Raw genomic sequence first — 25,379 nt, 5'->3', positions numbered from 1 at the left:
ACTGGCATCACTTCCTCATTTCTGCAAAACTGGCTTTAGAGAGAATTAGCTGTTGCTATCCCTCAAATTCAAAAATAAAAAAAAAAGTGTCAAATATATGCCTAATACTTTATAGCTGTACTATGAGCTAGCACACACTGCTCCAGGATTAGAGGCGAGTGGTAAGACTGGATCCCAAAGGGAGTTCATGCTACAAGAATCAGCACCACTTGTGGTTTAATGCCAAGGCACTGGGAAACCTGGCATTAGAAGTGCAGAGGAAAAAAAAAAAGTGTTGAATAAAATAAGTCCGACAGAGTCCATGCAGTATTCTGAAAAGGCAAGTTTTAAACTTAGCACGCCAAGGACTAGGCCAATCTGTATTTTGATATATTTAATATATTTTACTTTCATACTGTACTATGTATATTCTGAATCACTTCTGTTATGGTTTTATGTACCTTGCCTTTGATTGTAATGTGAGCACATGTCAGCAGGAAAGGTGTGCCCCAGCTGAACCTACAGTGTAGTGTGGTCCTTTTCCTAACAGATGAGGCAGGGAGCAGCAACATTCTGCACACAGAAATGGCAAAAGAATTTGGCTGCTGTAAATGAACCGAAGATCTCAAAATGCAATCGTGGACCAAGCATCCAACGTCTCTGCATGTGCGCATCCCTGTGCACACAACTAACGATGGCTGCCAACGGGCTCCATTTTTTCCCCAAAACAGCCAGTCCTGTAAAAGAAGTAGTTGTCCATGCACGGAGCCTCATGTTCTTATGACAGGAAATGAGACCTCCATACCATGCACACACAATAACTTTCTATTGCTACAGATTCACCCTCAAACATTTGGCAAATGGCAGGTGCTGTCAGCATAGCAGCATTTGATCATATTAGTGAGCAATGTCAGTCTGTCCACAAGACATTGCAGCATCAGGAAAAGTCCTCCCGAGGTTCCAAATGTGTCTAATTGCACACAATCTTATACCATAGCAGCAGTTGTGGTTTTGCCAGCTGTCTGTCAAATGGCACAATACTGGTCAAAAAAAAAAAAGGAGTTTATGATTTGAGATAAAGGTGGATGCCATTTCTGTAGTGCTACCAGCTGCATCCTGCTACCTTTCTTCTATCAGGAATTTCTTTGATGTTGGCTTTAAGCATCCAGAGATCTAATAGGAGCCAATTTGTACCCACACTACAATGGGGTAAAGCGCAGAACTGGATGAGTCAGTCCTGGAAATAATCCTATAAGGACATTAAAAAAGTAAATGGTCCTGCATGTCTAGCAGCTAAGGGACAAGCTAGAAACCCCTGATCTGAGGGTTTACCAGGGCCATCTCTTCCCTTCCCCTACCCACAACAGAAATGTTTTATATTCCGCTTTTCAGCACGTAAATGTGGCTTACAATCAGGTATTGTGGGTATTTCCCTATCCCCAAAGGTTTACAATTTAAGCCTGTACCTGAGGCAATGGAGGCTGACGCGACTTGCCCAAGGTCACAGAGAACCAGTGGGATCTGAATCCTGGTGTCTGATTCATAGCCACTCCGAGGCCTGACACACTAAGCATTAGAAAAAGGGGATCGAATCCACACCGTGACCTCCAGAACCTGAGCACTGCAGGATCACGCAGGAAAGTTGTCTGCAGCTCCTACACCCAATTTCTGCTTCTCTGTTCAGCCAGGAATGCTGCAGTGGCAGCACTGAAAGCCATCACAAAACAGTTCCAACAGCCAGACTCAGGAACACATGTACCAGGGCCAAGATATTTTGTTTATAAATTAAAGCAGTGTACATATCTAAACAGTGCCAATGCCAAACAGTACAGATCAAACCTGGCCAGGACTACTTGGGTGCCACTGGCATGGCCCATTGAACCAGGCACCATCAGTACTAGCTGGACACGCAACTCAGGGCAAAATGGTAGCAGCATATAGTCACAACCACTCCCTGCCTATTCACCATTGCACCTTTAAGGAGGTGGAGTCAGACTCCTAATAAACAGCCTCACAACACAGAACAAAGCACAGGCCCCAGCACCAAAGCTATGGCCAGGGCATGAAGTTTTATTCTACCTCGCTACATAATGAGGAGGAAATAGCCTTTGGATATGCTGCAAAGGTTTAGGGGATTACTGAGGTCTACATTCAGTCAGCCTCGCCTGGCTACCTCTCTGGATATTCAGTCTGAATGTGTGGTATAAAGCTGTCAGCCACGCCTGGCTACCTCTCTGGATATTCAGGGTGAGTGTGTGGTATAAAGCTGTCAGCCACGCCTGGCTACCTCTCTGGATATTCAGGGTGAGTGTGTGGTATAAAGCTGTCAGCCACGCCTGGCTACCTCTCTGGATATTCAGGGTGAATGTGTGGTATAAAGCTGTCAGCCACGCCTGGCTACCTCTCTGGATATTCAGGGTGAGTGTGTGGTATAAAGCTGTCAGCCACGCCTGGCTACCTCTCTGGATATTCAGGGTGAGTGTGTGGTATAAAGCTGTCAGCCACGCCTGGCTACCTCTCTGGATATTCAGTCTGAATATGTGGTATAACGTTGTCAGCCACGCCTGGCTACCTCTCTGGATATTCAGTCTGAATGTGTGGTATAAAGCTGTCAGCCACGCCTGGCTACCTCTCTGGATATTCAGTCTGAATATGTGGTATAAAGCTGTCAGCCACGCCTGGCTACCTCTCTGGATATTCAGGGTGAGTGTGTGGTATAAAGCTGTCAGCCACGCCTGCCTACCTCTCTGGATATTCAGTCTGAATATGTGGTATAAAGCTGTCAGCCACGCCTGGCTACCTCTCTGGATATTCAGTCTGAATATGTGGTATAAAGCTGTCAGCCACGCCTGGCTACCTCTCTGGATATTCAGTCTGAATATGTGGTATAAAGCTGTCAGCCACGCCTGGCTACCTCTCTGGATATTCAATCTGAATATGTGGTATAACGTTGTCAGCCACGCCTGGCTACCTCTCTGGATATTCAATCTGAATATGTGGTATAACGTTGTCAGCCACGCCTGGCTACCTCTCTGGATATTCAGTCTGAATGTGTGGTATAAAGCTGTCAGCTAACTTTAGGGCTTGGACAAAATGAAACCGTGGCCTGTGAACACCCCCTGTGCAGGTAACTTGTCCTGACATTGTCAGGCAGCAGGAAAACCCCCCCCCCACAGGCTTGGGGCTTTGTTAGCCAAACCACATGAAGTCCATCCAAATGTTCCACACATAAGCTAAAACCACATGAAAGTGAAAAACCTGCTTTTACAGACTTATTTGTAGGGGATTTTGTTTTCACACTTGTTAGAAGCACAGGAAGCCTGGTGAGGCAGGGGCATGAGTGGCTGCTGTGTAATATGCTACGGAGAGATACAGCTGCAGAAGGGGCACCCATTCACAGGACGCTCTTCAGGAGCCCTGGAACTAGTATACGAGTAGCAGGATGTTACACCCATATAACCCCTCTTCTCAGATCACTACATTGTCTCTCTATCTGTGCCCACATAGGGTTCAAGCTGCTCTTACTCACCTACAAAAGCCTCACTCTGCAGCTCCTTAATACCTCTCCCCATCTAAGCTCTTCTCTGCCACCAATTCCCACCGAGCTACACCAGAATAGACTTCCCGAGCTGGGGGATCATGCTCCATCTCTTGCCTTATTTAAATCCTATCTAAAAACCCAGCTGTGTGTACTGTTTTGTACACCTTATTTTTAAATATAATATGTTTCATCTGGGAGCCACTTCAAACCTCTGATGAATGCAGCTATAAATTAAGTTATTTTAAATCTTAATCCCCAGTTATCCCCCTTACAGCTTTATTCATTTTTAAACCATTTGTCTTGATTAGCTTGTAAGCTCTACTAAGCATGGACTATCTTGTATTTTTTTGCAGTGCCACATAGAAGTGATAAGTTGTAGGGGGAGAGGAAAAAGGGTGAAAGAATGGATGGAAGGGAGGGCCTGTGGCAGGCAGAAGACACGTGGGGGGAGAGAGAATAGATAATAAGATAATGCTCTGGGGATGAGGAATGCATAGATTTTCACCTGGGCCACCATATGCCCTTGAAGGCTACATACAGATACATAACCAAGACCAAAGATCACTGCACCATGAAACTATGCCATAAATCAGTCAACATTTCATAAGTGCTCCCAGAACCAGTAAAGCCAGCTTTACTGTTATCCAGGGAAAAAACATGAATATTAATTCCATCCCAATGCCCCAGGTCCCCACCTCTAATGTTACCTGATATGTTCTGTGACCCCCTAGGTAAAGTGTCAGCTGAACTAGAGCAAAAAAAAAAAAAATCAACTGCAAATGAAGTCATAGCCTCTGTTCTCTCTAAGCTGTGTGCACACACACACACACACAGGTCACGGACTACAGCAAAACGTAGCATGCGTAAGAAATACTAATATTTCCATTATACTGGCTTCTAGAAAAGGTCACACCAAAAACTTTCTGCATGGTCTTTCAAAATATTTGAGGGAACACTGACCACAGCCTTGCAAAGGCCTGTTAAGATTCAGTTAGAAGCCTAAAAGGGAGCATGAGAAAGCTATAGTTTCACAAAATCCCCACAAATATTCAGAACCAGGAAGTCAGTAGATCCTGTATCAGATGTGGAATACCAGAAAGTTTGAAATTTAGAGGCCATAGTAGCCTAATTCCAGAGGTCCAAGAAGCCACCTTCAGATAGATGGAAATTAATACCTACAGATGATCATCAATACTAACCAATCGTTTTGTTTCTGATTTTGCTGACCTATAACTATGAATGTCACTTTGTAAACCGTTGTGATCTATTATACGTGGACAGTGGTATATAAAATGTTTAACAAAATGGATGAACGGTACCAAGTATGTGATGAAAGAAAAATGGGGAATGGAAGAACTAAGCAGCCCCTGAATCTCAGAACTGCTGTTTGTGTTAGGAAGTAGTGTGGGAAATAATTGTATTTTGTGTTCTTCTACTGTGATTCACGGAGAGCAAGAAATCTTAGATTAGCAGAAGTATTCATAAATAGCTGATTCCTAGTGCAGGGCTTCCCAAACTGTGGGTTGGGACCACAAACCTTCAGCTGAGGTCACAAATGCCTCAAATGGGAGCCAGTTTCAGGCACCAGCAGCATTAGTAATGGAATACAGCAGCCTCACATGATGTTTCTATGTTAACAGGAAGCCCTGAGTGAGCAGTAGGGGCAGCTGCAGGTCTGTGAGCTTGCACAGACGTTTGAGGGCTTGCTTCTTGTCCCTACCATTAAAACGTATCTGCTCCAGATTACTCGCTCTAGAGCCTTTGCTGTTTCAAGTCCCAAATGGAATGAGCTGCCCATTGATTTGTGGCATCTTACTGATTAAGCCTTATAGAAAGCAGTTGGAAACATATTTCTTCCTACAGGCTTTAAAATTTATATAAGCTTATGTGCATGTATTGTTTGGAAGTGTATCTAATTTGATATTTTTGACTAGTCTTATTGTTCACTGCTTAGCACATTTTTTTTGTTATAGACAGTATAGAACAATTTGTAAATAAAATAAATGCAGCTGCTACTGAAAAATCACCAATCTTTTGACCAGCCATGAGGGAAAGGGAGGACAGAGTGTGCATGCCTGGTGAAAACTGCCACTTTTCCTCTTTCCTCACCCACTACTGAACCTACCCAACAGAAAAATGCTGCCCCTGTCATCGGCCTGCCCTTCTCACTAGTAGTCATCCACCTTTGGGCTAGGGCTCAGAGGGAAGTGTTACCAACCCTGGCCAGGGAAATGTTTGAAGAGAGGATCAGATGCATAAGGAGTTTGAGAGTTCAGTCACCTGGAGAAGGGCATGAAAAAATTGACTGGATGATGTGACAGAAGGGTTGGAGGAGGAAATGGGAGGATTACTTGAGGGTGAGAGACAATCAGTTCAGGCATATACAAAGGGATTGAGTAGTTGACAGATGGGGTGGGCTAGGAAGGCGAGAGGGGATCTTCTAGAGAAGAGAAAAAGCAAGGTGGTCCTTTGGAAGGATGGACTAGAGAGGCTAAAAGGACCAGCCAAAGCATGGTGGGATGGTTGGACAGGGATTGCACCCATAGTTTTAGTTATCCTTTGCAGTTATGTTAATGTGAGTACTAAAATGGGGTCACATCGGCTGAAAGATTAGGAAGCCCTCTCCTAGTAACCACCAAGAGCCTGAAGAGCTTGCTTCTACAGCAGGGAAAGGAAAAGGACCCTCGTTAACCAGGGGTGTTGAGGAGCTACTGAAGCTACTAGAAAGCAGGAATGGGGAAGGGAAGGGACATCCTCAAGGAAACCGACTTCATAGGAATAGTTTATATTTTCTCTGAAACTTTGAGATGGAGGAAATACAATCAAATGCTCCATTATTTGTTATTCAGCAAGCTCAACAACTATTTTGTTACTTCAATATGGCTGGGTAGGATTTGTGTTTGCACGATTTCTTTGCATTAACGGTATATAGGTGAAACAATACCAAGCATCCCCACTAGCCCGGAGGCAGGAACGATACCGCTTTTTCAGAATAGTAAAGAAATATTGTTATGTAGCAACAAAAGCAGAAGCAGCCCAGCGGGCACACACATGAGGCTTAGCAGATGTAAGAAGCGCTGAAATGATAATCGGGAAGTAACAGTGAGGGCTTTGCAAGAAGTGTGCAAGTCTTCCTCTGAGGGTTTCTGGATAGCATTTCCGCAAGTCTAAGCATAGCCATTGCTGATCATAATAGGCATGCATGAGATATATGAAGCAAAGCGCCGACTCAAGATTAACTACAGAACTGAGTTATACAAGTGCGCGTTCAGACAGCAAACCAGCCTGCAAAAAGAAGAATGCGGTAGAGCATTAAGCGAAGAAGCAGGAAAACCTTAACCACGAGCTCGACTTCTCTACACCAAAGACAGCGCATTAACCGGGGCTAAAGGCAGATCAGCTGCAATACGAGAGGCATCACAGGGCTTGCCCACCGCTTCCTACCCCCGTCCCAGGGGGGCGGCGGCGAAAGCCCACCCTGCTTACCTCTCCCGGAGCTCCCCAGAACAGCCTTACTTCCGGCAGGAAACTCCCCAGCACGTCACTTCCGCTCAGACACGCCCAGCCAACGCCCTTTAAGCAGCCGGGAGGTCGGGGTGGAGTTTTGTTGCCAACAGAAGACTTTCGCGGTGCACGTGACCCGCTCGTCACCCACGTACTTATGTTTTATTTAAAAAAGGGAGGCTAAAGAGCCCCCAAGGCAGCGTAAAGCAACGGAAGTAAAGAGCTCCGCCCAGAAAGGGCGTGGCTGCGGGCTTCTTACGTCTGGATTCCATAGCCTTTTTTGGCATTAAGTATGCACTGCGCCTTCTGATTGGCTGGCGGCTCTCGCGGGCGCAGCCCCGTCGCCGCTCGATCTGCGCCATTTTGGAAAGTCGGGCGGGTTCCAGGACGGATCACGTGCTGTGAAAGCGCGCCTTCCTTCCGCTCCTCTCCCTTCCTGGTCTATTACCAAATTTGGTAAAAGCACAGAGGCGGGTTGCACAGTTAGGGAAGGCAGACTTTCCCCATACTTATTCTTCCTTCTTGGATGGGGCAAGTGAAAAGGAGAGCGGAGGCTCCTAGTGAAGGAAAGCTCCATGCGAAAGCTTTTCTTACAAACTCAGAAGAGCCTCCTCCAACTCTACACAGCTTTGAACATGGTCTGGGCGGACTTTACAGGCCGATCCAAAGCAGTGCCCTCAGCCACGGACACTGTTTAACCCATGCTTGGATGCGCGTTTTGTAGGGGCGTCCTCAGCCCCTTATGGTAGAAGGGAATTAGTGCCTCCATAATGTGCTTCCACCCTGCTACAAAACTAATTGCGCTTATCACATTCAAATGCATGTTGATGAGGCTATTATTTATTCATCCCATAAGCAAAAAAAAAAGTGCATCTAGTCCGCACCCCAAAAAGTTGTCCAGAAAAGAAGAAAATACTGCTTTTCTGTACATCCTCTGACTTAATATCATCACGCTATTAAGTCAGAGGAACTAAAAGTTAAAAAAAAAACTATTACACCAACATCCCTGGTCCAGTCCATATGCATTAGTCTTTCACTGCCCATCACAGAACACTCTTTTGGATTTCTACACCCCACATGCACGCCTCTGCACTTCTTGGCATTGAATATCAGCTGCCAAATCTTTGACCATTCTTCAAGCTTTCTAAAATCAATTTTCATTCTCTCTACTCCTGGCATATCCACTCTTGCAGATCTTAGTATCATCCACAAAGAAACAAACTTTGCCTTCTATCCCTTCAGCTATGTCTCACAAAGATATTGAACAGAACCGGTCCCAACGCCAATCTTTGTGGCACTCCACTTACCTCTCTTTCTTCACAGTAGGTTCCATTAACCATTACATGCTGTTTCTTGTCAGTCGACCAGTTTACAATCCACGCTATTACCTTGGCACCCACTCCCAAGCTTCTCATTTTGTTCATGAGTCTCCTATGTGGGACTGTATCAAAAGCTTTACTAACATCCAAGTAAATCATATCAAGTGCTCTTCTCTGATTAAATTCTCTAGTCACCCAATTAAAAAACTCAGATTTGTCTGACAAGACCTTCCCCCTAGTGAATCCATGCTGCCTCAGGTCCAGCAAACCTCCTGACTGTTGAAAATTCACTACAGGCCCGTTAGCCTCACCGCAGTGGTGGGAAAATTAATGGAAATGCTGCTGAAGGAAAGGATAATTATCTACAATCTGGTGGGTTGCTGGACACGAGGGAGCATGAATTCACTAGGGGAAAGACCTGCAGACAAATCTGATTCAGCTATTTGATTGGGTGACTAGAGAAATTTGATCTTCCCTGAGCACTCGATGTGATCCACTTGGATTTTATCAAAGCTTTTGATACAGTCCCACATAGGAGGCTTATGAATAAAATGAGAAGTGGGGTGGTGCGGATTACAAACTGGTTGACCGATAGAAGACAGTGTGTAATGGTAAATGGAACCTGCTCTGAAGAGAGAGCCGTGTTAAACGGAGAGCCACAGGCATCGGTGTTGGGACAGATTCTTTTTAATAACTTTGTGAGCAATATTGCAGAAAGGATAGAAGGTAAAGTTTGTCTATTTTTGGATGATACTAAGATCTGACACAGAGTGGACACAGCTGAAGGAATAGAGAGAATGAAAAGAGATTTAAGAAAGCTGGAAGAGTAGTTCAAGATTTGGCAACTGGGATTCAATGCCAAGAAGTACAGAGTCCTGCATCTGGGTTGCGGTAATCCAAAATTGCTGTATGAGATGGGGTTGAAAGATTGATGTGCACAGACCAAGAGAGGGATCTTGGAGTGATAGTGTCTGGGAATCTGAAGATAAGAACATAAATTGCCATACTGGGTCAGACCAAGGGTCCATCAAGCCCAGCATCCTGTTTCCAACAGTGGCCAATCCAGGCCATAAGAACCTGGCAAGTACCCAAACACTAAGAAGATCCCATGCTACTGATGCAATTAATAGCAGTGGCTATTCCCTAACAGGCCGATACAGTAAAGTCTGCGCTCTCCCGGTGCGCGCGATTCAGTATTTAAATTAGGTCCGGCGGTAGATCTGGGCAAAAGGAGGCACTGGGGACACTAGCGCGTCCCTAGCGCCTCCGTTTTGACAGGAGCGGCGGCTGTCAGGGGGTTTGACAGCCGACGCTCAATTTTGCTGGCATCAGTTCTCGAGCCCGCTGACAGCCACGGGCTCGGACGCCGGCAAAATTGAGCGTCCGGTTTTCGGCCCGACAGCCGTGGGCTGAATTCAATTTTTATTTTTTTACCCTTCGGGACCTCCAACTTAATATCGCTATGATATTAAGTCGGAGGGTGCACAGAAAAGCAGTTTTTACTGCTTTTCTGTGCACTTTCCCGGTGCTGGAAGAAATTAGCGCCGACCTTTGGCTTGGCTGCACATTTTACTTTCTGTATCCCGCGCGCATACCTAATAGGGCCTTCAACATGCATTTGCATGTTGAAGGCGCAATTAGATGCCACGGGTTGGACACGCGTTTTCCTCCCCTTACTTAGTGGAGGAGCAGCTATGAATCAGACACCAGGATTCAGATCCCACTGGTTCTCTGTGTTCTTGGGCAAGTCGCGTCGCCCTCCATTGCCTCAGGTAAAGGCTTAAATTGTCCAATACTATATCGGCCTGTAAGTAAACTTGTCCAATACTATATCGGCCTGTAAGTAAACTTGATTAATAGCCGTTAATGGACTTTCCTCCAAGAACTTATCCAAACCTTTTTTAAACACAGCTACACTAACTGCACTAACCACATCCTCTGGCAACAAATTCCAGAGCTTTATTGTGCACTGAGTGAAAAATAATTTTCTCCATTTAGTTTTAAATGTGCTACTTGCTAACTTCATGGAGTGTCCCCTAGTCCTTCTATTATCCAAAAGTGTAAATAACTGATTCACATTTACCCATTCTAGATCTCTCATGATTTTAAAGACCTTTATTATATCCTCCCTCAGCCGTCTCTTCTCCAAGCTGAACCAACATGAGAAGGCGATAGCTAAAGTCAGAAGAATGCTGGACTGCATAGAGAGGAATAACCAGTAAGAAAAAAAGGTGATGTTGCCCTTGTACAGGTCCTTGGTGAGACGTTACCTAGAGTATTGTGTTCAGTTCTTGAACCTGTATCTCAGAAAGGATAGAGACAGGATGGAGGTGGTCCAGAGAAGGGTGACAAAAATGGCATGGGGTCTGTATTGGAAAACCTATGAGGAGTGGCTGAAGCATCTGAATATGTGCCCCTGGAAGAGAGGAGATGCAGAACCTCAGATACCTAAAAGGTTTCAATGATGTATGGACTTCGAACTGTTTCCATTGGAAAGAAAACACTAGAACTAGGTCATGAAATTAAACTCCAGGGGGGGGACGGACGGACTCAGAACCAATGTCAGGAGATATTTCTTCATGGAGAGGGTGGTGGATGCCTGGAAGGCCCTTCCGGAGGAGGTGGTGAAGAAGAAAACATTAAAAGAATTCAAAGGGGCCTGGGATAAACTGTGGATCGCTAAAGGCAGAGGATGGAAATGAGATAAGCGTGCAGGGGGGTAAACTTGCTGATACAGCAGTTACTACCCTTAATGAATATGCTTTGATGCTTTTAATGCAACTGCAACATTGTTCCCCGCTTAACAGCAGGGGGATAAGAGGTATTTGATTCAGACCGAGGGCTCTGACTTCCATGGTCTGGGATAGTGTTACGCAGACATAAGGGAAGAAGCACAGGACTGCTTCTACGGCAAAGTCCTAAAGGAAGCGTGCATGGGGGTAATTTGCTGGTGAGGCGGATACTACCCTTAACCAAATAAACCTGGATACTTTTAATGCAACTCCACCATTGCTCTGCTTCAACGGCATGGAAAAAGGGGAAATTTAATATGGACAAGTGCAAGGTGATGCATATAGGGAAAAATAATCCTTGCTGTAGTTACACGATGTTGGGTTCCATATTAGGAGTTACCACCCAGGAAAAAGATCTAGGCATCATAGTGGATAATACTTTAAAATCGTCAGCTCAGTGTGCTGCAGCAGTCAAAAAAGCAAATAGAATGTTAGGAATTATTAGGAGGGGAATGGTTAATAGAACGGAAAATGTCATAATGCCTCTGTATCGCTCCATGGTGAGACCACACCTTGAATACTGTGTACAATTCTGGTCGCCGCATCTCAAAAAAGATATAATTGCGATGGAGAAGGTACAGAGAAGGGCAACCAAAATGATAAAGGGGATGGAACAGCTCCCCTATGAGGAAAGGCTGAAGAGGTTAGGGCTGTTCAGCTTGGAGAAGAGACGGCTGAGGGGGAATATGATAGAGGTCTCTAAGATCATGAGAGGTCTTGAACGAGTAGATGTGAATCGGTTATTTACACGTTTGAATAATAGAAGGACTAGGGGGCATTCCATGAAGTTAGCATGTGGCACATTTAAGACTAATCAGATAAAATTCTTTTCCCCTCAACGCACAATAAAGCTCTGGAATTTGTTGCCAGAGGATGTGGTTAGTGCAGTTAGTGTAGCTGGGTTCAAAAAAGGTTTGGATAAGTTCTTGGAGGAGAAGTCCATTAACTGCTATTAATCAAGTTTACTTAGGGAATAGCCACTTCTATTAATTGCATCAGTAGCATGGGATCTTCTTAGTGTTTGGGTAATTGCCAGGTTCTTGTGGCCTGGTTTGGCCACTGTTGGAAACAGGATGCTGGGCATGATAGACCCTTGGTCTGACCCAGCATGGCAATTTCTTATGTTCTTATGGATTTAGACAGCAACCAGAGGGCCTCAACTTTTATGGTCTGCGGAACTGATGAGTATGGGGGGGGGGGGGGGGGGAGGTAACCAGCACAGTGCAGTGGTTACTACCTTTAATAGAAGCATGGGATTACTATTTTAAACCAATAAGCCTTGATGCTTTTGATGCAAGATTGCCCTCTGCAACAAAGGAAGTGGGTAGGCGCTGAAAGGAAAGAGAAATTTGGATTCAGGGATAACCAACACGAGCCATGATTTATTTTTTTTTTACAGTCTGGGGTACTGATGCTCAGACATCAAAGCACATGAAGCAAAACTGAGTGATACATGGGGGTAACCTGCATGGTAAGGTAGGTACTACCATTGGAAGCTTGCTGGGCAGACCATCAGTGCTCTTCTGCCATAATTTTGGTGTTTCTATTATGCCAGAGATGGAATAATTAGATCTATTTTTTGGATCTGCCAGATAATTGTGCCCTGGACTGGACACTGTTGAAGAAAGGATGTGGGGGCAGTGCACCTTGGTCTAACCCAGTATGGCATATCTTATGTTCTCATGATGCTAGAATTAGGCAATCCCTGGTATAAAGAGCTGCCAATATCACCACATCTAAAACAAAAAAACAAAACACAAATATAGCAGTACTAGAAAAAGTAAAGAGAAGAGTAAGAAATTATATCCTAATGCCTCTGTATCGCTCCATGGTGTGACCTCATCTTGAGTATTGTGTGCAGTTCTGTCACCACATCTCAAAAACGTCACAGCAGAATTAGAGAAGGTACAGAGAAGGGCGACCAAAATAATAAAAGGGATGGAACAATTCCCTATGGGGAAAGGCTGAAGCGGTTAGGACTGTTCAGCTTGGAGAAGAGATGGATGAGGAGAGGTACGATAGAGGTCTTTAAGATCATGAGTGGAATGGAACGTGTTAAAGGGGAATCAGTTGTTTAACTCTTTCAAAAAGTACAAAGACCAGGGGAAGTTACTAATACATTTCAGACAAATAGGAAAAAATGTACTCAACGCATAATTAAACTCTGGAATTCATTGCTGGATGATGTAGTGAAAGATGTTAATGTAGCTGGGTTTAAAAAAAAGGTTTGGACAGGTTCTTGGAAGAAAAGTCAATAAACCATTAGGTGACTTGGGGGAAATCCACTGCTTATCTCTGGGATAAGCAATTTGTAATCTCTCTACCCCTTGGGATCCTGCCAGGCACTTGTGACCTGGATTGGCCACTGTTGGAAAATGGATACTGGGCTTGATGGACATTTGGTCTGACCTAGTATGGCAAATCTTACGTTATCATCATAAAGGAGATTAGGGCTCTTCAGCTTGGGGCAGAGACAAGCGAGGACATAATGGAGGTTCCTAAAATAATGAGTGGTGAAGAACAAGTTAATAGGGAATGGTTATTTCTCTGTCAAAGAGAATAAAGTGCATTGCACACACCTTTGTCTTGTCAGGAAGCAAGGGACTGGAGGAGTAGCCTAGTGGTTAGAGCAGGGGGCTATGAACCAGGAGACCCCGCAGTCAGGTCCCACTGTGGCTCCTTGTGATCTTGCACAAGTCACTTTACCCTCCATTTCTTCAGGTACAAACCTAGGGGCAGATTTTTAGTGTGCAAGGGGGATGCACACTTGTGCACACTGAGCCCTGGGGAGCCCCGATGGCTTTCCCCCAAGGCCGCTCCAAAATCGGAGCGGCCTTGGAGGGAACTTTTCTTCCGCTCTCCCCCACCTTCCCTTATCTAATCCACCCCCAGCCCTACCTAAATCCCTCCCCCTACCTTGTTTTATTTTTTACGCCTGCCTGTCAGGCATATCTTGCACGCGCCATGTCCTGGCACAGCTGCTGTGCCGGAGGCCTCAGTCCCGCCCCCATATCAGCACCACCCCCTTCCCAAAGCACAGGTACATATGCACGTCCCGGGGCTTGCGTGCGCCACCGAGCCTATGCAAAACAGGCTCGGCGCACGCAGGGGCAGGTTTTCGGGGTTACGCGTGTAACCCTTTGAAAATCTCCCCTTTAGATTGTAAGCCCTCTGGGGATAGGGAAATACCTACAGTATCTGAAAGTAAGGAGGTTTTCAGTCAAAAAAACAATTAAGCTATGGGTTTTGATGCTACAGAATGCCATCAATGCTAACAGCGTAGCTGAGTTTAAAAAGGTCTTGAGAAATATAGAAATGACTGTAGAAAAAGACCAATCGGCCCAGCAAGCTCCCACACTTATTTTCCCAGACTTATCTGTTTCACCAACCACCAATTTCAGGGCCCTTGTTGGTAACTGTTTGATTCATTTTCCTGCCATTGATGCAGAGAGCAATGTTGGAGTTGTATCCAAGGTGAGCATAAGGCTTAATGGTTAAGGGTAGTAATCGCCGCATCAAGCAAGTTACCCCGATGCTTGTTTACCCAGACTGCACAGATCCATGCCTTGTTGGATGTTGTCTGAATGTAAATCCTGTTTTCCACATTTCCCCCTGCCGTTGAAGCAGAGAGCAACGCTGTATATGCATTCAAAGTGATGTATCAGGCTTAATTGGTTTAAGGTAGTAACCGCCGCAATAAGCAAGCTACCCCCACGCTTATTTGTTTACCCAGATTGAGAAGTTCAGTCCTTGTTGGTTATTTGAATGGAAATCCTCTTTGCATTCAGTTTCTAGAGCACAGCTCCATTAACAATTATTAACAGTAAAGTCCCCGGCACGCGCACAGGCCGCTCGCCTGTATGTGTGATCCAGTATTCAAATGATGCTCGGCAGTAGAAACGGGCAAAAGGAGGCGCTAGGGACACTAGCGCGTCCCTAGCGCCTCCTTTTTGACAGGAGCGGCAGCTGTCAGAGGGTTTGACAGCCGACGCTCAATTTTGCCGACGTCAGTTCTCGAGCCCGCTGACAGCCACGGGCTCGGACGCCGGCAAAATTGAGCGTCCGGTTTTTGACCCGACAGCTGCCTTTTTTTTTTTTTTTTAAACTTTTTTTTACTCTTTGGGACCTCCGACTTAATATCGCCATGATATCAAGTCGGAGGGTGCACAGAAAAGCAGTTTTTACTGCTTTTCTGTGCACTTTCCCGGTGCCAGAAGAAATTAGCGCCGACCTTTGGATAGGCGCTAATTTCTGAAAGTAAATACCGAATACCTAATAGCGCCCTCAACATGCATTTTATTTATTTATTTATTTGTGATTTTTCTATACCGGCATTCACGGAGTTTGTATCATGTCGGTTTACATAAAACATGCATGTTGAGGGCGCTATTAGGTGCTGCGGGTTGGACGCTATTAGGTGCTGCGGGTTGGACGCGCGTTTTCCGCCCCTTGCTGAATAAGGGGTAAGGGAAAACGCGCGTCCAATGACAGGTTAAGAGTGCGCTCCGACGGAGCACTCTGTACTGTATCGGCCTGTAAGTCAGATAGACATGGGTGTCTTCCCCGCAAGTGGAAGAGACTATTAGGATCTGTTGCTGAGTTCTTCCAAATGACCTCGATTGGCACAAAGAGATGATGCTGGGCTCTGTCTCAGCATGGCACCTCTTATGTTCTTATATTCTCATCCTGTGATTGTAAATAGCAGCTTTTCAAGAAGGAGCTGCAAGAATGTATGGCAGTACCCACTCTGGTTTCTAAATGTATGTTACATGGTTGCCCCCATGAGTACTGACATGCATTCCTGCTCAGAGCAGTGACAGCAAGTAGTATGCAGGGCGTCACTGCCAGCCAGCAGCATCATTCCAGTGGTGGGCGCATGCTCTCAGGGGCTCAGCCATGTCATTTCGTCCTGAGTACAGGTTATATGATTCCTGGAAATCACCAGCACTCCATTAGAAGTGCTATTTTATAAGCATTAACCCTTAGCATGGGCGATTCACATGGAAGAACTGAGCTCAATTGTAAGTAACTAAGAGCTCTAAAATTAACCAAAACCAAGCTTTCTACTGACTAAATCAACAGAAGTTTGTATTGCTCAACCGTAGTTTATTTTAAAAAATGTATATTCTGCTTCATTCATTCTGTTGTCCCAAGCAAATTACAACAATTTACATAAACATTCAGACTTATATCCAAACAAAACAAATCTGTACAAACAGCATATTAAAAATAGTCCTCTTCAGCCATATTATTTTTATTTTCCTTTCTTCTATTCTGCGGCTTCCATCTATTCAATGTGGATAGCAAATTCACATTCATAAAAAAGACAAACATAATATAAAATAAATAACATTATAATATTAAAATTCTGCTGAGGTTGCTAGTATCTACAAAATATTTCCTGATCAAGAAAAGGCCTGCACGAATAAAACAGCTTTCACTTTTTTCCTATATTTCAAGTAATCACGTTCCTCACAAATATCACCGGGTGGATATTTTCTAACTGTGCCTTTGCAAAAGAAAAAGTTCAAGTCATAGCTGTAGCACACACTTGAAAAAAAATAAAGGTGCTTCAATCTCTTCTTAATTTTAAATCATTTAACTTCTTTCTTGATATCTATTGGTTCATCATCCCAAAACCCTGGGACAATTATTGAAAAATGCCCTGTCTTGTGTTTTTCATTGCTGGCACAATAAAAATTCTCTGAGAAGGAACATAGTGCAGCACAAACATTTACAGATATGATGGAGCAGATCCATAAGAGTTTATGTATTAATATTTATATGCTACAGGGAGCCAGTGCAGCTCCTTCAATAAAGGCAAAATGTGCTCTCTTCTGGAGCATCTTCAGATTAATCCAATGGCTAACCGTTAAGCACTCATCATACATTTTGGCAACCCTGCTTCTAGAGCACTACAAAAGAGCAAAGTGAGCATCAGACTGGACAACCTATCCAAAGTCCTGTTTCACCAGAATGTACATCTTAACTGCTGTAGTAATCTTAATTAAAAAAAATACTGTATGTATTTGTGACTCACTGGCAATGATGCATCAGTTAGCAGTGCTAAATGCTCTACTTCCATCTGGACAAAAATATGCACTGTTAAGCCTAGATCCAATGATCACATTGGATGATGGTTTGGTCCCACACACTGTATTTCAGTATTTTCTATTTAGCACTATTTCATTGCAACAGTTAATCTTTGATATCTTTAATACATAATTTCAAACTCACACAAGGCTTGTTGGGGGTTGCAATTACAGTCCAGTAGAACTGAATATCATCAGTGTATATTCTGCATTGAACACCAATGTGAATTGATCAATCCAGCTAAGGGCTGCAAATACACATTAAATAGCAAGGCAGATAATATTGAGCTTTGTGGGGACCCATGAGTTCCAGCCTCCTGGCAGTAGAAGGGATTCACCTACTTCTCTGTGCAATAGTAATGGCCCCATAAAGTTATTCAACCCTCTGGATGCTGAATACAATCTAAGAATTTTCAAAACCCTACTAGAATTCTCTTACGAATTTTATGAGACTTGAATACTTAAACGGACTCTCATGAGCTAAAAATGCTGAAGATTTGGAGGATATAGTCTGTTGTGACCAAACCTAAAAGCAGATGTACAGATGAAAAGAGGCAACAAGTAAGGGAAAGGCAGCAGTACAGACTGCAGACGAGGATATCACCGCATAGGCCAGTTACAGGAAAAACAAGGTTTGCATTACTAGGCCTTCCATAGGTCCATCAGAGAGGATAACTCTGCTAGTTGTGACAGTTTACCTGTCCCTTATCTCAGCAGAACTTGCTCTAAGTGCAGTAATTTCGACACAAATGTACAACTTCATTCCTTTCCAGGAGATGGTACAAATCTGGATTCTGCACACATTGATTTAAGGATGAGGTTCAAATGATGAAATATTGTGAAATAGATACAAAGTGACTCAATAGATGCACGGGTTTCCCGATTCATTCCCCGAATCCTCCTGTAGCTGTAAATTCTGCTGTCTCCACCCCATCCTCTGACCTTGCAACTCTTTTCAGCTTTGTACCAGCAACCATACCCCACATTTTAATGCCTGTACGCTAACCCGATGAAGGGAGCAGAGCTCTGAAGCGAGTCACAAATATATTAGGGGGTGCTCATGTCAAAGGGAAGTTTAATCCTCCTGCATTGGCTGTAGCATTTTTGGGTTCCTAATGGCGTTGAGCGGCAGGGCATTAATCCCCCATACTGAACAAGTAATCAAACTCAACCAAAAGGAATCATCTGCAGCTCATGGCCCAGATCCATAAAATGTTAGTCCAATAAAAAGGTCTCACCTGCAATGTATTTGTATTCACACATACTCAAGTGGACTAAGGGCTTGATTTACTGAGCCTTTAATCCCATTCTGGGCCAATGAGAAAAAAACTTAGTAAATCAGAATTTAACATTTATTCAGGAAGAAGTTTGTAAACTCTAATTGTCTCCAGAGGCGTCTTCGTATTCTGGTTCTGTTATGATGCTTCTCCTAAACATGGACGGAGACAGGACATGCAATCCTGATTTCACATGGGAAGCAGAAGAAATCACCTGCCCCTGCAGCTCAGGTACACATCCTAAAAACTGTAAGTGCATACAGTTCAGACCATAATTCCTTTTTGGAAATTAATAATACATCCAAAACTTGTTAGGTTTCAAGTACAAATCACGGATAAAGTTCTATATATTTACAACAAAAATTATTTCATTAGCTTCCTGTTATAAAATGTTCTTTCTAGAGGAGTACAATATATACAGACAGCACTAGTGTTGGCACATATCTTCTTAGTAATAGGCTTACAAATATGGAAAGAATAGCACCTTGTGGGCCAGGATGGCATCACATCAGTTCACAAATGAGTTCTCCTGGATGCAAAGGTCATTGCAATGAGGGTCGGCTCTGGAGAAAGTTGTGACAATAGATGCCCCTGGCATCTGGTTTACATGAAACCAGTCCTGTCTTCCACGCACCCAAGGGAAAGTCAACCAACATTCATTAAATCCACCGTCAAAGCTTCTGCAGGTTATAAGTTACTTGCAAGTTCCATGGACTCCGTCTCCGAGTCTGGGTCACTGTCTCTGTACAAAGAAGCATTAAAAAGAGGCCAAGGGTTTTACACAAGCGTTTTGCACCTAATGTAACTGCTCTCAGCAGGGTCTGATATAGTAAGAAAATAAACTAGTAGGAGAAATCAGTTGGCTAAAGCAGTGACTCTCAAACATCTGCATTTGGGACCTACTTGTGAGCTAGAATAAAATACAGAACTTATAAAAAGTCAAAGTACTTTAAAATCCAAATCAAAGCATGAAATTTTCACTTTCCCTGTACATACCCGGATCAGTCCAGACTCTGGGTTATGCCCCCCCTCCAGCAGGATGGAGACAGAAGTTTACTAATAAACTCCGCCTTATCTAGGAGGCTGCCAGCTACAGCCTGGCAGTATTTTTCTGTCTCCAGCAGGTGGAGAGGGTGCAAACCTACAGCCTGGCAGTATTTTTCTGTCTCCAGCAGGTGGGGGAGGTGCTAAACCTACAGCCTGGCAGTATTTTTCTGTCTCCAGCAGGTGGAGGAGGTGCTAAACCTACAGCCTGGCAGTATTTTTCTGTCTCCAGCAGGTGGAGAGGGTGCAAACCTACAGCCTGGCAGTATTTTTCTGTCTCCAGCAGGTGGAGGAGGTGCTAAACCTACAGCCTGGCAGTATTTTTCTGTCTCCAGCAGGTGGAGGAGGTGCTAAACCTACAGCCTGGCAGTATTTTTCTGTCTCCAGCAGGTGGAGAGGGTGCTAAACCTACAGCCTGGCAGTATTTTTCTGTCTCCAGCAGGTGGAGGAGGTGCTAAACCTACAGCCTGGCAGTATTTTTCTGTCTCCAGCAGGTGGAGAGGGTGCAAACCTACAGTCTGTGTTGGGGCCTATTAGGATTTTTGGTCAGTTTAAAAAAAAAAATAGTAGAATAGAGGAAAAGCTCTGAGACAACCGCAGTGCGTGCCTGCAGGTTACTGTCTCTTGCCTCCCAGGGAGTTGTGAGGTTCTGAGGGGACCATCCTCCCTGGTTTTAGAGGCAGCTGAGGCGTTGGGTTGAGGATCCACTTTCCAGCTTGTGCAGCCACTGGGGATGATACCGGGGAGCCTGGCTCACTCCCCCCAGTTGTTTCAGGACCCGGAGGCTCTACAAGTACTTAAAAAAAAGTTTTTTTCTCTTAAGTTTCTTGGGTGCAGTCCGACTCTCCCTGGCAGGGGCTGATCCGGGTACTATAGCAACGAAAATTATCAGGTAAGAACCAATTTTCTTTTCACAGCTCTTGTGATGCTGGTGGTGCCCATCAAGTCTTCCACAACCTCTGGTGGAGAAGAACTTGTGGTCATTGCGAGACGGTGGCAATTAGTGGCTGGATTCATGGCCACGACTGCAGGGTCCTGGAGGGAGCCCGGGTGCATGACCCCCAGCCCAGGACCAAAATAGGACAGGGAAGACGGAAAATCCACAAGCGTTTGTGAATAAATTGAGCTCTCACTGAGCTTATGGAAGTGAAAAGGAGGAAAAGGTTACTCTCTGGCTTTTCATGGCCGCATGTCTTGGTGAGAGTCCCACACAAGGAGCCACCATGGGGTTTCTCTGCTACAAGCGTTAGACCTAGTGGGCAACTTCGTCTTTGTTCTGAGCTAGAAACTGGGCGACAACAACTCTGTGTGATATTAGGTATTCTGTAGCTAAAAAAGCAGCCGCCCCAATCCCCCTCCCCTCCAGTAGAGAACACATTGTACTTCTACAAATCTGACAATAAGCAAAGAGTGATGAGAGCAAGCAGCCCTGTCCCCGAGGTAATTCCTCTCACCTTAAAAGCTGAAGTGCTTTCCTGTTCTTCTGACGAACCTCCTCGCTGATAGGGTACAGTTTAAAGAGGAGGAGCCCCAGCAGGATGAGAGCCACAGGGGCCGCAGACACCAAGATATTCAAGGTGAAATTGACAGGTGGGGGCTGAGAGCAAGCGCGGGTTCTGTACCCTGCGAAGCTGAATTGCAGAAGAGCAGTGTTACTGCAAGAAAACATCTTCCTAACGTTTATACGTTTTAAATTACCTCTGCCCTTTTGCTTCCAGGCTGCATGGACTACACAGGGGTGAGTTCAGAATAGCCTGCCCTGGCTTTTGTATAAACAAACACAAGCAGTCACCCACCAGGCTCTTCCAGGCTTTGCACATTGTTTCCTTTCAAAGCTTTGTGGCTGCAGAGTCAGCGGGTTCAAATCCCTCCCGTGCTTTCCACTTGCCATTTGTGTGGATGGTTGAGGGGGCAGCACACACGCGTACATTTAAAATCAATTCTAACCATCCCCCAAACAAAATGCACCCATGGGAATAGCTAAAAATACCAAACTGAGGAGGCCAATTTTCAACAAAACCATTTTACCCAGGTAAAGGGCTGTAAAAATGATCCTAAAAAGAATCGAGCCAAAGCCTCCTGCATCCGGTCACACGCTAGACTCTACTTACTCCAAACTGAGGGTTGAGACTCCTAAGGATACCCCAGATGCAAATTTAGTGAAGAAAACATAAAAGGAGAAGAAAATCGCTTCGTGGCCTTGACTTTCTGGGTGTTTCAGGGTGAAATCATCAACAACATCTGGCAACATAGACCTATGAGAGAAAGCACAATAGTAAAGACAAGGACTGGAATAGCAGGGGGTGCTGCAGGGCAGGAGTGAGGTGCATTGGCAGAACTGTGTGTGAGGGTCTCAGTACTGGAATAGCAGGAGGTGCTGCAGGGCAGGAGTGAGGTGCATTGGCAGAGCTGTGTGTGAGGGTCTCAGTACTGGAATAGCAGGGGGTGCTGCAGGGCAGGAGTGAGGTGCATGGGCAGAGCTGTGTGTGAGGGTCTCAGTACTGGAATAGCAGGGGGTGCTGCAGGGCAGGAGTGAGGTGCATTGGCAGAGCTGTGTGTGAGGGTCTCAGTACTGGAATAGCAGGAGGTGCTGCAGGGCAGGAGTGAGGTGCATTGGCAGAGCTGTGTGTGAGGGTCTCAGTACTGGAATAGCAGGGGGTGCTGCAGGGCAGGAGTGAGGTGCATGGGCAGAGCTGTGTGTGTGTGGCTCAGTACTGGAATAGCAGGGGGTGCTGCAGGGCAGGAGTGAGGTGCATTGGCAGAGCTGTGTGTGGTCTCAGTACTGGAATAGCAGGGGGTGCTGCAGGGCAGGAGTGAGGTGCATTGGCAGAGCTGTGTGTGAGGGTCTCAGTACTGGAATAGCAGGGGGTGCTGCAGGGCAGGAGTGAGGTGCATTGGCAGAGCTGTGTGTGAGGGTCTCAGTACTGGAATAGCAGGGGGTGCTGCAGGACAGGAGTGAGGTGCATTGGCAGAGCTGTGTGTGAGGGTCTCAGTACTGGAATAGCAGGGGGTGCTGCAGGGCAGGAGTGAGGTGCATTGGCAGAGCTGTGTGTGGGGTCTCAGTACTGGAATAGCAGGAGGTGCTGCAGGGCAGGAGTGAGGTGCATTGGCAGAGCTGTGTGTGAGGGTCTCAGTACTGGAATAGCAGGGGGTGCTGCAGGACAGGAGTGAGGTGCATTGGCAGAGCTGTGTGTGAGGGTCTCAGTACTGGAATAGCAGGGGGTGCTGCAGGGCAGGAGTGAGGTGCATTGGCAGAGCTGTGTGTGAGGGTCTCAGTACTGGAATAGCAGGGGGTGTTGCAGGGCAGGAGTGAGGTGCATTGGCAGAGCTGTGTGTGAGGGTCTCAGTACTGGAATAGCAGGGGGTGCTGCAGGGCAGGAGTGAGGTGCATTGGCAGAGCTGTGTGTGAGGGTCTCAGTACTGGAATAGCAGGGGGTGCTGCAGGGCAGGAGTGAGGTGCATTGGTAGAGCTGTGTTTAGGAGTCTCAGTACTGGAATAACAGGAGGTGCTGCAGGGCAGGAGTGAGGTGCATTGGCAGAGCTGTGTGTGGGGGGTCTCTGTATTGGAATAGCAGGAGGTGCTGCAGGGCAGGAGTGAGGTGCATTGGCAGAGCTGTGTGTGGTGTCTCAGTACTGGAATAGCAGGGGGTGCTGCAGGGCAGGAGTGAGGTGCATTGGCAGAGCTGTGTGTGAGGGTCTCAGTACTGGAATAGCAGGGGGTGCTGCAGGGCAGGAGTGAGGTGCATTGGCAGAGCTGTGTGTGAGGGTCTCAGTACTGGAATAGCAGGGGGTGCTGCAGGGCAGGAGTGAGGTGCATTGGCAGAGCTGTGTTTAGGAGTCTCAGTACTGGAATAACAGGGGGTGCTGCAGGGCAGGAGTGAGGTGCATTGGGAGAGCTGTTTGTGAGGGTCTCAGTACTGGAATAGCAGGGGGTGCTGCAGGGCAGGAGTGAGGTGCATTGGCAGAGCTGTGTGTGAGGGTCTCAGTACTGGAATAGCAGGGGGTGCTGCAGGGCAGGAGTGAGGTGCATTGGTAGAGCTGTGTTTAGGAGTCTCAGTACTGGAATAACAGGGGGTGCTGCAGGGCAGGAGTGAGGTGCATTGGCAGAGCTGTGTGTGGGGGGGTCTCTGTATTGGAATAGCAGGAGGTGCTGCAGGGCAGGAGTGAGGTGCATTGGCAGAGCTGTGTGTGGTGTCTCAGTACTGGAATAGCAGGGGGTGCTGCAGGGCAGGAGTGAGGTGCATTGGCAGAGCTGTGTGTGAGGGTCTCAGTACTGGAATAGCAGGGGGTGCTGCAGGGCAGGAGTGAGGTGCATTGGCAGAGCTGTGTGTGAGGGTCTCAGTACTGGAATAGCAGGGGGTGCTGCAGGGCAGGAGTGAGGTGCATTGGTAGAGCTGTGTTTAGGAGTCTCAGTACTGGAATAACAGGAGGTGCTGCAGGGCAGGAGTGAGGTGCATTGGCAGAGCTGTGTGTGAGGGTCTCAGTACTGGAATAGCAGGGGGTGCTGCAGGGCAGGAGTGAGGTGCATTGGCAGAGCTGTGTGTGAGGGTCTCAGTACTGGAATAGCAGGGGGTGCTGCAGGGCAGGAGTGAGGTGCATTGGGAGAGCTGTTTGTGAGGGTCTCAGTACTGGAATAGCAGGGGGTGCTGCAGGGCAGGAGTGAGGTGCATTGGCAGATCTGTGTGTGAGGGTCTCAGTACTGGAATAGCAGGGGGTGCTGCAGGGCAGGAGTGAGGTGCATGGGCAGAGCTGTGTGATAGGGTCTCAGTACTGGAATAGCAGGGGGTGCTGCAGGGCAGGAGTGAGGTGCATTGGCAGAGCTGTGTTTAGGAGTCTCAGTATTGGAATAACAGGGGCACATTAATATTCACAGAAGAAAAGCAAGAAAAACTATTTCTCTTTCATTCCACTCAGCTGATTATAAAGAAGCTTTTAGAAGGGAAAGGCGACAATTTCCCCATTCAGTCTGCCTCGGTGCTGCCGTGCACACTGTTCAAGGTAAGGATAACTATTCTGAGAGAATCACCCCCACCCTCTACCTCTGATACAGTCCAGCAAGACAATGCCCAAGAAGCTTTATTACTCACCATGGCAAGAGGAAGGCAGCGGCCACACTTATGCCTGCAGCTACTGCGGCTACGTAGGTGATGATCAGGTTACTCTCCATCACAACCACCAAGATGAGAAAGGGGATCACTGACTGTGGACAGACAACGGGAGTATCACAACCTAATACATCTAGCAATATCCGCACATCGCAACAGCCAGATGCAGACTCCTGAGCCACACAACGTCTGGCACTGAGTGCGCAGTCATTACAGCCACTCACCGAGATCCCAACGTAGACGGCCGTTTTTTTCCCAAAACGTGTCAGGAACCATTGCCAGCACGGGATTGTCAGGGTGGCTGAAAGCTAAGAGCAGGAGACAGCAGGAGTTAGACATGAGAACTGGTGCTTCCGACTCTGAAGAGAGCACAGAAGAGAAATCTCTGTAATAGCAGGCGAGGGATTCAGTACATTCCCCATTTCCCTGCTCCTCTGTAACATGCATGGACCTCAGCTGATCTCGGCCTTTCCCTCAGGAACCTTTTCTAATTCTGTGCATTTACCCTCCTCTCTGTGAAAATGACATTGATTTATTTATTACCTGGCTCAGCACATCTCCTGATACAATCGCTTTTTCTATAACTTAATGTTCACTGAAAAAAATGTTTCCTTCTTGTTCACCTCAGAAAGGAGGCACAAGCAGCAGCCTTTAGGGTACATGAAAGCACTACTGTCCTTTGATGTATCTGTGGGGTTTCTAAATATGCAAACTACACCACCCCCC

At 46.0% G+C, this 25,379-nt stretch overlaps 2 protein-coding genes across 3 annotated transcripts in view; both read right to left on the bottom strand.

The window, feature by feature from the left end:
- The window catches only part of CAP1 (cyclase associated actin cytoskeleton regulatory protein 1), a 39,517-nt gene extending 32,360 nt beyond the window's left edge, over positions 1-7,157 (bottom strand). The window contains exon 1 of one of the 2 annotated variants that reach the window (XM_029619500.1): positions 7,007-7,157. The gene's annotated coding sequence lies outside the window, so the exon portion shown is untranslated. Of the gene's footprint in view, positions 1-6,854; positions 6,878-7,006 lie in introns of those variants that run through there. The other variant, XM_029619498.1, reaches the window with a different exon arrangement.
- A 9,063-nt stretch (positions 7,158-16,220) lies between these two features.
- LOC115100975 (sodium-dependent lysophosphatidylcholine symporter 1-like) overlaps positions 16,221-25,379 on the bottom strand; it is a 29,176-nt gene continuing 20,017 nt past the window's right edge. The window contains exons 10-14 of the mRNA XM_029620107.1: positions 24,878-24,961; positions 24,636-24,748; positions 21,660-21,803; positions 21,003-21,179; positions 16,221-19,246 (exon numbers count right to left, since the gene is read on the bottom strand). Of these exons, the coding sequence (XP_029475967.1) occupies positions 19,192-19,246; positions 21,003-21,179; positions 21,660-21,803; positions 24,636-24,748; positions 24,878-24,961 (573 nt within the window). The 3' untranslated portion in view covers positions 16,221-19,191. The remainder of the gene's footprint in view (positions 19,247-21,002; positions 21,180-21,659; positions 21,804-24,635; positions 24,749-24,877; positions 24,962-25,379) is intronic.

This window comes from Rhinatrema bivittatum, chromosome 11 (assembly GCF_901001135.1).
Source record: "Rhinatrema bivittatum chromosome 11, aRhiBiv1.1, whole genome shotgun sequence".
Taxonomy (NCBI): Eukaryota; Metazoa; Chordata; class Amphibia; order Gymnophiona; family Rhinatrematidae; genus Rhinatrema; species Rhinatrema bivittatum.
This window is presented reverse-complemented; position numbering and strand designations above follow the sequence as displayed.